At 40.8% G+C, this 13,502-nt stretch overlaps 1 protein-coding gene across 2 annotated transcripts in view; it reads left to right on the top strand.

Annotated features, from left to right (window-relative positions):
* Window positions 1-4,079, top strand: part of ORC5 (origin recognition complex subunit 5) — an 88,533-nt gene extending 84,454 nt beyond the window's left edge. The window contains exon 13 of one of the 2 annotated variants that reach the window (XM_032402328.1): window positions 2,128-4,079. In XM_032402328.1, coding sequence (XP_032258219.1) covers window positions 2,128-2,173 — 46 coding nt within the window. In that variant the 3' untranslated portion in view covers window positions 2,174-4,079. The remainder of the gene's footprint in view (window positions 1-2,127) is intronic. The other variant, XM_032402326.1, reaches the window with a different exon arrangement.
* Window positions 4,080-13,502: the final 9,423 nt, after the last annotated feature.

Genomic DNA, 13,502 nt, shown 5'->3' with positions numbered 1-13,502 from the left:
TTCTGCCTTGTCTTAGAATAATATACGTGGGGACCAGTTGGCAAGTCACCAGTTTACATTGGGGGATGGAGGGAAGATAAAGACATTCATACATCTTGGGCACTAAATGTTTCTTAAAGGAATGATCTTACATATTCAATTCCTGAATCATTTACTATCTTGAAAAAGCCCCAAAATCTTAATGGTATCATTTAGTTTGCTTGAGTATTTTCTAGTGGCAAAGCAGAGAAAGGGAACGTAGTTGAAGCTTTTATAGATGAAGACACTTAAAGAGCGTAGTGTTTTTAAGTCAGTCCATTTGTTCTGCCAAAGAAAATTTATTGCAGAAATTCTGCTAAAGTTACCCAGCTAGACTGAGTAAAATAGAGGAGTCCTGCCACTAACACAGTATTTCATTAGTTCGTGTTCTCCTTTGGTCCTAGTCCAGTATACAGACGCTTCCCCTGTGCTGTCACTACCGAGCTGTGATGCTGTTCTCCTTTTCCCTTGTTAGCATTGTAGGTGTGTCTTCATATTGGTCATTTTCTATGACTGTCTCACATTCTATCAAATAATAGCTTCTGATCTTGTAGTTTTGAAATGTAAATGTTTTAATCTTAGCTGCTTCTAAATTTTTTTCCCACACAACGTCAAAAACCCCAAAGTTATGGTGGGTATATACCTGAGAAATATACAAATTCCCCTCCCCTTTCTGCCTGTGGTTAGAAAAGCTTTTTATGTCTGTTTCCTTCTAAAATCCTCCAAGAACGATCTTTTGAACTGGTATGATTTACGTTTTTTGGCAATTTTGTCCAACTGGAAGTTTGTACTTCTTAAGACTTTATAAAAAAAAATGGTGAGTGATACCTTGTTGCCAGTATATTTGGGAGGTCCTAGAATTGAACAGAAGAAAAACATAAAAATGAAATAGATTATGAGATAATAACCACACATTTTAACGTCTTTATGCCTGAGATTTTTTTTTTTTAATTTTAGTAATTGTTTTTAGTTGTTTTATTATTGTTAATGATAACAGGATTGTCTTGGCAGTGTTTTTATACCATTTGGAAAGGTTTAGTATTCTTCAGAGGCACTGTTGTAATGAAGCAAGTAAGGTATTCTTTAGTCCTACATTAGGTACCACAATAGCCAGAGCATCTCATTTGAGCTATTTTTAAATGTGTTTTCATAAGCAGTATTCATAGTTCCCCATTCCAGATTTTAAACAATATTTGATATGTCAGTCATTTGCTTAGAAACTTTTTTAGAAAGTGTATTATAAAATGATAGACAAAAACATTAATTGATGATGGTTTAATAAATAAGAGTGTGCAATTAGTGAATCTTTAAAAGACTGTTCTCCCATGGATGATTATTTTTGCAGAATTGAATACTTTAAGGCTTTAATTTTATACTTATTGCTAGATCATTATAACTAATTATTTTCACCATTTATTCAAATAATAAACCTCCAAGTCTGAATATTTATAGTGAAGAATGAGTTTGGAGAAAGGAGAATAATTATATGTCTCTCTCTCTCTGCTATTTTATTCTGCCTGCCATCAGAGTACAAAAATATACATTCACATCGTCTGTTTGTTGTATCGTATTCTTGGATCATACAGATTTAGTTACAATACACATACAGGTCACCCAGTGTTAAAAGACTGAAAAGAATGAAAGCTACAAACGAGGACGGATGAGCTATGCATTATGTAATGATAAAACAGGTGTTTGGGGAGATAAACAGTGTTCAGAAGCAGAGAAGATTTAAATACTTTTGCATCTGTAATTACTTTATTCTGGTTATTAGACAAAAAAGCAAATAGCTTTCAAATGAAATCTAAACTTTCTGTAGTATAATTGAAATACAGAATGTTGAATAGTTCTAACTTCGCTTCCTTTTTTTTCAGAAAAGCAAACTTTAAAATGCATGGGAGAAAAAAGGAAACTTTTTAAAGAAACTTTGTTCCTAGTGACATTTTATAAAATCAATTCCATTCCTGTTATGGTGCTTTTGATAGCACTATAGGATTTTGGTTAGCATTGGTTGTGAATTATTTTGCATGTGCTTCCCAGAATCACACATACAAAGCTGAGCAGTCTAGGGGGTGAGGATGCTAACATATTATCTATTTTTGTTTATAGGACGGTGAACTTTGACATAATAAAATACTTGTATGATTTCTTGTGAAAACAAGCTTCAAAGCCATATGGACACTGTGACAATGACTAAGCCAAGCTGTGTTCATCCAACTACTTAGCTGGCCAGGGAGAGGAGTTCTTTGGCTCTATTGGATTTGTCCAGACAGGTGCTGGCCCAGCATGGAATCTGATGAAAATACTCTGATTGGTCTGGGTGGATGTGAGCAGAAGACTATTTACCAGGGACCCTGGAGTATTTGGAAGCAACGTGTTAATTATAAACAGCAGGGTTTGAGCACAATCTGTTCTACTCTTAATGATGTTATCTTAACACTGAAATTGCCTGAAACCCATTTACTTAAGACTACATTTTGCTCTGTGAACTATCCCCTGCGCTTTGAACGTGCCAGCAGCCTTGTATATAAGCCCAGTCTTTTCACTTCCTCTCCACGGGAGCCTCTGCAGTTGCTTGCCAAAGCAGATTTTCCTAAGGCCACCGTTTTAAAAGATCATAGTTGCAAAATATAATAAATAGAAGTTGGTGGGGTTTTTTTTTAATCCAAGCTTGTGTATGTTTATCCTTCACCCTGATTTTCTCAAAGGGACAAGGTAGAGTTCGATCAGATATAGGCCAGGTCTCCATCTCTAAGCCTGCTTAGTGTTTGCAGCCTGTGTGCGGTTTTTCTGGTCACTCTTGCAATTAACCACCCAACCTAGCTTTTTAATCCGCATGATGGTTTTCTTTTCTTTTTTTAATCATTGGCCTTTAAGAGTTCCACAATAAAATGTTTTCCTGTTACATCAGTTATGAACCTTGGGTCTGGATTTCTTGTCTGTTCAGATTTTTGAAGAAGATTTCCGTTAGCAGTTGAATACTAGAAAATTGTTCTAAGCAGATTCACAGTGCTTAATTACATTTCAGGGGCATTGTATTCTTTCATTCCTTTTTTGAAGAAAATTTCTCACAACAGGCACTGCCAGGTAGGAAACCTTTTCGTGTAGTTATTGTCTGCCACGTTCTGGATCAAAGAAAACAAGCAGCTGTATGCTTGCATTTGTTTAGCGGTAATGAGATGGGGAGAAGGAATGGACTTCCTGTTTGCCCCCCAAAGGATGACATCTGCCCTTGCCCTACATCTCTTGCCCACAGAAGGTGGTAAAATTTTGTGTTCCGGAAGATGCTTGGAGAAACCAGGACCAGGGGGAAGCCATGTGCATTGCGATTTCAGGCTTCGGTTTCCTGCACGTAGAAATCCAGGTATCATTAAAGTGGGTAGCTGATTCAAGGAGGAGCAGTGACACTTGGGGGAGTTTTCAGCCCCTCTTAGTTGGCTGTTAAGTGGCAGGTCTGCCATGCAGCCTTCTTGGATAGGCTGGGACCAATCTGCATTTTGAGGGAAGAACTCTGGAGTGTCAGAGGGAGAAGAGGTTGTCAAATGGGGCACTGGAATGAAGGATGGAAAGGAGGCAAAGTACACTTACAGGAATGTAAGTGACTCTCCATGCCTCCTCCTCGCTGCTGGCCACCTGTCCCCTGCCCAGCACCTTGCCTGTCCCATCCTGCCCTGTGAGGTGCCACCAGCCCCATATATGGCTTCCCTGCAGGAGACCTTGTAACCGGATTTTCCCTGCTCCTGACTGGACCATAAGAACTTGTCTGTTTGTAATTTCCTTTCTAATGGCTTGCTAAATGACTCACTCACTAATTTGATTAATTTATTTAAATGAAGGCTAACAGAGCTTAATATGGATATTAGCATTTTAACAAGGGTCATCTGCAAATGAATTCTGTAATGGGAAGATACGAATCTCCAATTACAAGAAGGGATCTAATGATGAGAATTATGCTGGCTGATGGGCCAGATATTTCCATTAAGAGAGGAGATGCCTCGGGAATGGAGATTGGTACAGCCACTATGGAAAACAGTATGGAGATTCCTCAAAAAATTAAAAATAGAGCCACCATATGACCCAGCAATTCTACTTCTGGCGATTTATCTGAAGAAAATGAAAAACTAATTTGAAAAGATATAGGTACCACTATGTTCACTAAAGCATTATTTACAGTAGCCAGGATATGGAAGCAACCTAAGTGTCCATCGATGGATGAATGGATGAAGAAAATATGGTACATGTATGCAATGGAGTACTACTTAGTCATAAAGAAGAATGGAATCTTGCTATGTGCAGCTATGTGGATGGGCCTTGAGGGGGTTAGGCGAAGTGAAATACTCAAGTCAGAGCAAGATAAATACTCTGATTTCACCTATATGTGAAATAAAAAAGACAAAATGAAACCAAACTCCTAGATACAGTGAGCGGACTGATGGCTGCCATAGGGGAAGGGCATTAAGGGAGGTGGGTAGGGGGCAAAATGGGTGAAGAGAGTCAAGAGGTACAAACTTCCAGCTGTAAAATAAATAAGTCATGGAGACATGCAGTATGGTAACTACAGTCAATAATATTGTGTTGCATATTTAAAAGTTGCTAAGAATAAATCTTAAAAGATCTCATCACAAAAAAAGAATAGAACTTTTTTCAACCCTAATTTTAATATATGCTTTATAAACATCTTAGGGGTACCTGGGTGGCTTAGGTCATGATTTTAGGTCATGATTTTAGCTCAGGTCGTGATCTCAGGGTCCTGGGATTTAGCCTTGCCTTGGCCTTCTCACTCAGTGGGGAGTCTGCTTGAATTTCTTTCCCTCTCCCTCTCCCTCTGCCACTCCTCCTCCATCCCTCCCCCAGCTCACATGCTTGTGCTCTCTCTCTCTTTCAAAATACATAAAATCTTTAAAAATAAACATCTTAATTTCTAACACCAAACATGATAAAATATATGAAATATACTATGTTGAAATTTATCAGGAAATCATTTTGTTATATAATTAAAATAATGTTCTGGTGCATCATTTGGAAAAAGAGAGGAGGCACTTAAATTATGCTCAACAAGTATTCTACCTAGATCTAAAAATGATTTATAGGTGGTAGAAGAAGAAAGTTACCATGCTGTGGGGTTTTAGATTTTTTTTTATATATGGTTGACCATTCGAAAAATGGTTTCTTTCAATTATTGTGACTCAGGTATATACCTAGTTAGGTGGAGATCGTATGCCCTCTTCTCTCTTACTTTGAAGTTAGTTTCAATTCCTGAATCAGTCTTCATTGCTGAAGCAATTTCTTTTCAATAACTCTGAAAGGGATTCTGATCCAACAAGCCGATTATGCTCATTAAGCCCTAAAGTCAGAAAGGGGTCAGGGCTCTAGGGCAGCAGTTAAGAGGTGGGGCTCTGGAGTCAGACTACCTTGGATCAAATACCAGCTGTATCTCTACAAGTGATGTGGCCTTAGGCAAGTTGAATCTGTTTGTGCGTCTCTTTTCACACCTATACAGTGGAGAGTAGAACTTATCTCCTGGAGTAGTTTAGAAGATTAAATAAGTTGATATATCTGAGGCAGTATAATTCTCAGCTGGGAGCAGTTTTTCCCACCAGGGAATATTTAGCAATTTCTGGAAACATTTTGGTCGCAACTGTGGGATGTGTGGAGGGATGGGATACTGCTAAACATCTTACATGCCTGCCCCACAACAGAATTATCTCGTTCAAAATATCGGTAGTCCTGAGGCTGACAAACCTGATCCAAGTAAGGTACCTGGCATAGTAAGTGCTCAGTAAATGTTGGCTGTTGTTAATATGAAATATTTGTGGCCTAGAAAGCAGGTAAGTGAGGGAATGTAGCAACATTCCAACTAAAAGGGAAAGAGGTACTCTAACCTACACCTAAGGAAGATAGGTCTTGTTTGAGATTTCGGGATTACTCAAATGGACACAGTACCTTGGGTTTTTATTTTTGAAATTGGAGGATTCTGGGTTCTATTTCGCGTGCAGATTTCATTACTTATTCAAGAGTTTGTCCAATAGTGAAAAGCATGCTCTGAGAGTGATCAAATCAGAGAACAAGCGACATACACTGTTTTCCCTCAAGGTGTGATGGTTGAGCAATGAGTGGTATACCTCCAATGGATTTAGTTAAACTGTTTAATGTAATTAAGGTGGTCTGGAGCATGGAAAGCTTGGGCGTAAGAAGTAGCCTCTTTAGTCCCTTCAAGGTGTGCACCGCTGCTTGTACTATGCAAAGAAAGTAATGCACCAAGTCCAGGGACAGTGCATCCCTCGTCGCACTAAGTACTAAGTCTCTACAATAGTAGATGGAAGGCCGCAGCTGCCCCAGTGTGTGCAGTTAGGGCTGTCATAGTGCCCTCCAGTGCTTCCTCAAGACTCACACTACCGTGTATCATAATTGTTTGCATTTTATGCCTTTAGCCATGAGCAAAGACTTGGAAGTAATTAGACCAGAGGTTGATATTATTCAGCTTCACCCCCTACATTTTGAAAGCTTCATCTGCTACAAAGTGACTGTCTATCATATGTAAATAGTTTAGATAATTTTGCATGTAATTTCAGTCTGCTGACACATTTTGCTTTCAAAAATGCTTAGTAGAGCTCAAAAAAATCTTTCCTATCAAGATACCAACATTTCACTCAAATTTGCTACTAAATGCCCTGAATACACAGTTAGTGTTCATTTTCCAGCAGTGACACATTCATGAAGCACAGTATGAGAAGCAGAAATTTGGTAGAGCAGAGAAAATTATAATCAATTCATTCATTTAACTGCATGTTGATGCACAGTAATGATGGGAATTTTAGAAGGCATTCAAGTGTTTGAGTAAATAGTGGTAGCTTTGGCATGAGGAAAGAGTGGATTTTAGAGACAGTGAAGATTTGCTTGGGCTTTGGATGAACCACAGTCCATTTCATTGGTCTTTGAAGGAGTTCAGAGTCTAATTATTGGCATTTTCCATACAAATATTGAATATTCATCCAAAAAATACTCAGTCCCAGCTGTGTGCCAGGCGTTGTGTTGGTGGGGGAGGAGACACAGCAGTGGTCAGAGGAGTCAGATGTCTGGACAGCAGGTGCTCTCAGCATCGAGAGAGCTGTTCCATGAGCTAGGAAATCTCAGGGGAAGGACTAGATCTGTGGGCTGAGGATGATTATGAGTTCGATTTTGATCATGTTGCCATTGAGGTGCTTAGTCCCAAGTGGAAGTGTGAAGTAGGTCGTTGCATCTAAGTTTGAGATCCGAGTTAGAGCCAAGTATAAATGTAGAGGTCACCAACATAGAGGGGGCTGTCTAGTGAGTAAGAGGTGTTAGTTCTTAAAGTTGTGTCCTTGACATGGTGAGAAGAAACCATCTGGAAATGAGCTAAAGAAAACATATAGAAGGTGGCCATAGCTATTGCTGTTCTTTTTTTCAAATAACACTTCTGCACTGTTCATACACGCCCCATTCTCTCCAGTATATGAAGCAGCAGCTAAAGAGACATGGGCTAAGTCCCATTTAGTATCTGGTCCCAAAAGGAAAAATCAGACCCACTTAGAGTCTTCTGTGGAGAACTGTTAGTTCCAAACACGTGATTTCATCACTTTTGGCTGACTCTCATAATAATAGAGGCGTTGCTGTGGCTCAGGTGTGCCCTGGAATTTCTGAGCCCTCTTTAGGTTCACTTCCTCTGGGACAGAACGTTCTGCCATCCTTCATGGGACTCATCCAGCTGGAAATGAAGAAAGCCTCAGAGGAACTGAGATGTACCAACCCCATAAACATCCAGGAGGAAGGAAGCTGAAATAGAAACCTCTGCTACTTACTACATCAGTCTTTGTTTAATTGAACAACGTTGACTAACTGAAGCCTCGTCTTTGAGTGGATGGAAAGACGTGAGAAGAGCCACATGTCTCGAGGGATAAAATAGGCAGCTGCTATGAATGCCTCTGAATGTAAAAGCAATAATTAAGCTGAAGTGACCTACAGAGAAAGGAATTAAGTAGATCTAAGTAATTGCATTTTTTTATTGTGATATTATAGCTAAAACTTATATGGGAGAAATGAAACATGTACCAATAAAAAAAGAAATTTTCTTAGACTACTAGAATAGGAAGGCCATGAGAGAAACCCCCAGCTGAGGTAGGAATGAAACTTTGGAACTGTTGAAAGGAGAGGACACTGTCCACAGCTCCCTGCAGCATGGGCTGGTTGCCTGAATTTCTTTTACGATCAAAGGTCTGGGTTAAACTAGGAAGAAATTAAGGAGAGAATGAAAAGACCTCCACCCTCAAAGAGAAAACGCTTTAGAACGTGTTTTTCATAGTGCTGCTATATATAGTTAAATAATCTGTCCTTATTTATGGAAGGAACACAAGTTTACTGCAGAAATTGGAGGCAGTCATGAAGTAAAAATCACCAGTTAGCAATGTTCAGAGATAGTCTCTCAGTCAATGTTGTGTATATTTACTTCTAGTTGCTATAGTCTCATAATTTAAAGAAAACCCCAAATCGTGTCTTTTATACTGGGAAAGAAAGGACAGGTCAGGTGGAGACTAGTGGTGCTCACAGTGGCCTGTGAAATATGATTGGTAGGACTTAAGTTCGGAGCATCACCAAAACTGTTTAGAGTGACAACAGTTTTTTTTTAAAAAATCACATATACAAGTAGTTGAAATGTGAAACCACATCAACGTCATGAAAAGTGAGTATCTCAAAGACACAGCATCAAAAACCCAATTCTCAAACGTGTGGCCAATATGTCTCTTTTAATAGAATTGTTTCTTTAAAAATGCTTATCCTGTTACTAAAATGGAAGAAAACAAAAGAAACACTAAAGTGGGGGAAGAGAGAGAAGAGAAATTGAAGTGAAGGATGGAAGGAGGAGAGCGGTGAAATAGACGCCAACTTGTACGAACATGAACCACAAATGGCATGGAAATGGGATGTTCCAGTTAATCTGTTGCCGGGTAACAAACCACTCCAAACTTCATGGCCTAAAAACAACAATCATTCGTTTTGATGGTGAATCCGCAGTTTGGGGAGGGCATGGCTCCATGCGCTATCCCACGGAGCCTGGTTCATTGATGTCTGGAAACGGATGCTGGCCGGCAGCTCTCGTCCTGTGTGCTCTCTCCGCTGCGGGACTGCATCACTTCTGCAGCGTTGTGATTAAGACCTGCCTATATTTAAAGGGAAGGAAATTAGACCCACCTCTCTTGATAGGAAGGGTAGCAAAGAATTTGCAAACATGCTTTAAATCCCTACACGGAACATAATAGGCTGAAAATAATACTATTATGGAATGCAGATGAAGTATATTTTATGTCCTCTCCAAATTTGAATCGGTGTCGCGGGGACTGCTGGTTGTCCTCTGACTCCCGCCAAGTATCTCCCCTCCGTTCTTCCAAAGCGCAGGAGCCCTGGCTGCAAGGAGGCCAGTGTAGTTGGAGCACAGGGGGCAAAGGCACCTACGGTGGGAGATGGGAGAGAGAGGTGATGGCCTCGTCCTGTGTGGCCTTGCAGGGCACTGAAGGACCCGGTTATTGTTCTGTGTGAGATGGGAGAGTTTTGAGCAGGGAGTCACATGATCTGATTCAGATTTTGAAAAGGATCACTAGATGCTACATTGTTAATAGGCCATAGAAGCAGAAGGATCAGGAGCTATCAAAATAATCCAAGTGAGAGATAATCGTGGCTCAGATGAAAGTGTTAACAGTGGAGGTGGTGAGAAGTTGTCAGATTCAGGATATAATTTGAAAGAAATGTATGCAGGACTTGCTAATTAATTGGGTATCAGTTGTAAAAGAAAGAGTCAAGGCTGACTCCAGGGTTTTTGACCTGAACATGTGGAAGTGTGGAGGGGAGAAAAGATGAGGGGTTCAGGTGTGGACATGGTAAATTGGAAATTTCTATTAGGTATCTAAGACGAGATGTCATGGAGGCAGTTAGGCAGGTATGTCTGGAGTTCAGGATAGAAACCCAGGCTGGAAATGTAAACATTGGGGTTGTCAGTATCCAAGTGAAAGTGTGTAGGGGAAATGTGTATATAAAGGAAATACGGTCACGTCTTCCGGGTTAGAAAACTTCTGGTTCACTGGCTGAGCTCTTCCCAGGAGCATTCAGACCCCTCGGAAGGTAACCCCAGTCCCTGGGGAGTTACTACTAAACTGTAAGAAACCATTGATCAATCTTCCCTATGTCTTCCCGTAGGATGCATGATACAATTACAGTTTCTTTTATTTAAATATTGAAATTTCACATACTTTTTTTTTTTAAAGATTTTATTTATTTATTTGACAGAGACACAGCGAGAGAGGGAACACAAGCAGGGGGGAGTGGGAGAGGGAGAAGCAGGCTTCCTGTGAAGCAGGGAGCCCTATGCGGGGCTCCATCCCAAGACCCCGGGATCATGACCTGAGCCGAAGGCAGACACCTAATGACTGAACCATCTAGGGGTCCCTCACATACTAACTTTTAATCTAAAATTTCAAGTGGTCATTGCAATATTAAAAAGAAAAATGACAGGAAAGGCATGAGTGGGTCATAGATTTAATAGATTTAAATATAACAACGTATACCATGCCTGGCCCGGACAAAATGGCCTCTAAATACTGAGTTCACAGATTAAATATGCTAATTAAATCTCAAATGCCCATTGTTTTAAAGCTATTCCTATTACTACACATTTACTTTCTCTGCATATCAGAAATAAATAAGATTGTATGAAGAATTTCTCCATCATATATAAAAGTTCCTTCTAAATGGATCTAAGTATGGAATATTTGGTTATTAGTACCTATATTGTTTTCCTGGAAATATCCATCCATCTTTTGTTATATATTTTTTTATTCTAATCATGATAAATCCACCACTGAATCCCACTTGAAAGGGGACAGGCTTGGAGTTGTGGCTCAAGATGTTGGGTTGGTTTAGGGCACCTGGGTGGCTCAGTTGGTTGGGCGTCTGCCCAGGCAGAATAGAGTGAAACTGCCAGGCCTATATAATATTTGAAACTATAAATATGGTTCCATCATCATCACACAATAACTCAGAGCCACCTACCTGCATAAGGAAGATGAAAGTCCAGGGATTACTGGACACATACTGCCCTTTGAGATAGAAACTGATTTTTCGTTTCCTCTTTGGCTTTTCACTGTTAAAACTGTGTGATTGTAAGAATACCAGCTGGACATTTGTATGGCTGGCACTGTAATAGACAATTCACATACATCATCTCTAATGCTTATGCGGTTTGGATGAAAAAAATGAATTCACTGAAGAGCTGACCCTTGAATGCCTCTTGGGGAAGGAAATACAGTATGAGCAACTAGGAGCCCCAAACGGGAGAGAAGAAGCAGAAAGGCAGAGGATGAGACCCTGGGAAGAAGTTCCTGGAAAGAAGTAAGGCAGCAGAAACATGGCTAAACCTTTCTGCTTTAAAAAATAAGAATTTATTTTTGCTCCCAAGGATCAGGGCAAGAACGTACACAAAAGGAGTCTTTAGGCTGGGCCACTGTACAGGTGATCAGCCAAGGAGAAATTTTAAGTTAGTGCTTTACAATTCAAGATGTGACCATTTTGTGCAATCCTTAAATTTCCTGTAACAGTCTGCTGCATCCAACAGCCATGTTTTGGAGGATATCATCAAAAAGAGGCCATTTCCTACTAATGGGGTGACACTAGAGTAAACTTCTTTTAAAGGATACCAAGTGGAAGTCACAAAGATAGCTGACATTAGGAATTGGTTAGAAGTGAGCATGAGAATTTAAGATTCAAACCCTTTCCCTCCAGACAAGGAATTCAAACACATCTTGGACGTGACGAACCCAAGCAAAAAGCATCACATGCTTGTTTGCTCACTCGCTCGCTCGCTCTATCTATCTATCATCTATCTATTTTTTAAAGATTTTATTTATTTGAGAGAGAGAGCAAGCATGGATGGGGAGGAGGGGTAGAGGGAGACGGAGTAGCAGACTTCCTGCTGATCAGAGAGCCCGATGTGGGGCTTGATCCCAGGACCTTGGGATCATGACCTGAGCCAAAGGCAGATGCTTAACTGATTGAGCCACCCAGGTGCCCCAATCTATTTATTTTGAAATTCACTTGGTTTTTGAGCCCTCACTTCTGTTGACAGTAGAGACTAACTGGCCAATTCAAGATTAACTCAGCTTCTTGCAGTGTACACTCAGCTCCTTGGATTGCTTTCCATCCCCTCCACCAGTGTAGGTTAGGCGCATGCGTAGGCTGTATCTGTGCTATTCCTGAACCTGTTGTGCAAGCACTGGCATAGCTGAGGACAAAAGCTGACTTCTTTCCACTTGGTGATTCAGTGTCTCCTCTGTATGCGGATGCAGAAGATCCTCACAGCCTGTGCCCACTCTCCTACGTCCCTCTACCTGCCTTTTCCACAGACATCCTTGTCCCTGATTTTTTAGTCTAGTTCCTTTGGGCTTCTGACAAACCCGCCAAGCCATTCACCAGTACCTCTGAGTCTGACTGTAACCTTACGTGGGGCTGCTTCTCCTCATGAAGTGGGTTACCGCTCAAAACTGTCCACTGGGAGGATTTCAACGCGCTAGCATCTTTCACTTCCACTGAGTAGGGCTCTAGTGCATCAACAGTTTTCAGCTTGGCACCCACATACAGAGCTTACCCAGCCATGAAACAAAACCAGCCTTGTTCCTTCTTCAGCAGTTGATCATGGGGGAAATCCCCCATGAAGCCATAGGTATGAGCTGAGGGAGAGGCATTGGTGCCACAGGGGATCTGGGCCACTTGTTCCTGCAGCTTTCGTATATTCTCTGGACCTATTTGAGAATGATCCCCAGTGTATCACTTCCATTGTAAAATGGATAGCTGCGGGTGAATGGGTGGGTCTGAGAGTACACAGTTCATCATAACGGGTAATTTTGGCCATGTGACACTTGATGTCCCATAGGGAGATGCTCGCCTTCTACCAAGGCACTATAGCATCCCAAGAGTTGTTTGCTTGAGCCCTGAAAGGCACTCTGCTATTGGAGCTTGCCAGAGACTCCACACAACATCCTCACCGATCTCTATTATGGGATGCTGGGTTGTATGGCCCAGGACACAGGGTTGCCTCTACTGCAGCCTAGATCCTTATAATTCTTCTCGCTCTGCTCCCCATTCAGAAATAACAGCCCTCCATATCACTGGTAAATGAATAGAAATAGTGTATGTTGCCCCCAGAACCTGAAGAGGCATTGCGTTTCTTTGTTAGCAATAGGAGATGCAAGTACGATAGCTTTAAATTTACTTTTTTTTTTTTTTTTTTTTTGAGAGGGAGAATGGGGGAGGAAGGGCAGAGGAAGAGGGAGAGAGAGAATCTTAAGCAGATTCCACGCCCAGCACAGAGTCTGACGTGGGCCTCGATCTCACGACTCTCAGATCATGACCTGAGCTGAAATCAAGAGTCAGATGCTTAACCTACTGAGCCACCCAGGCGCCTCACTTTACATTTACTTTGG

This window comes from Phoca vitulina, unplaced genomic scaffold, assembly GCF_004348235.1.
Source record: "Phoca vitulina isolate PV1807 unplaced genomic scaffold, GSC_HSeal_1.0 scaffold4, whole genome shotgun sequence".
Lineage (NCBI taxonomy): Eukaryota > Metazoa > Chordata > Mammalia > Carnivora > Phocidae > Phoca > Phoca vitulina.
Note: the sequence above shows the minus strand (reverse complement) of the source record. Positions and strands in the feature narration are given on the sequence as shown.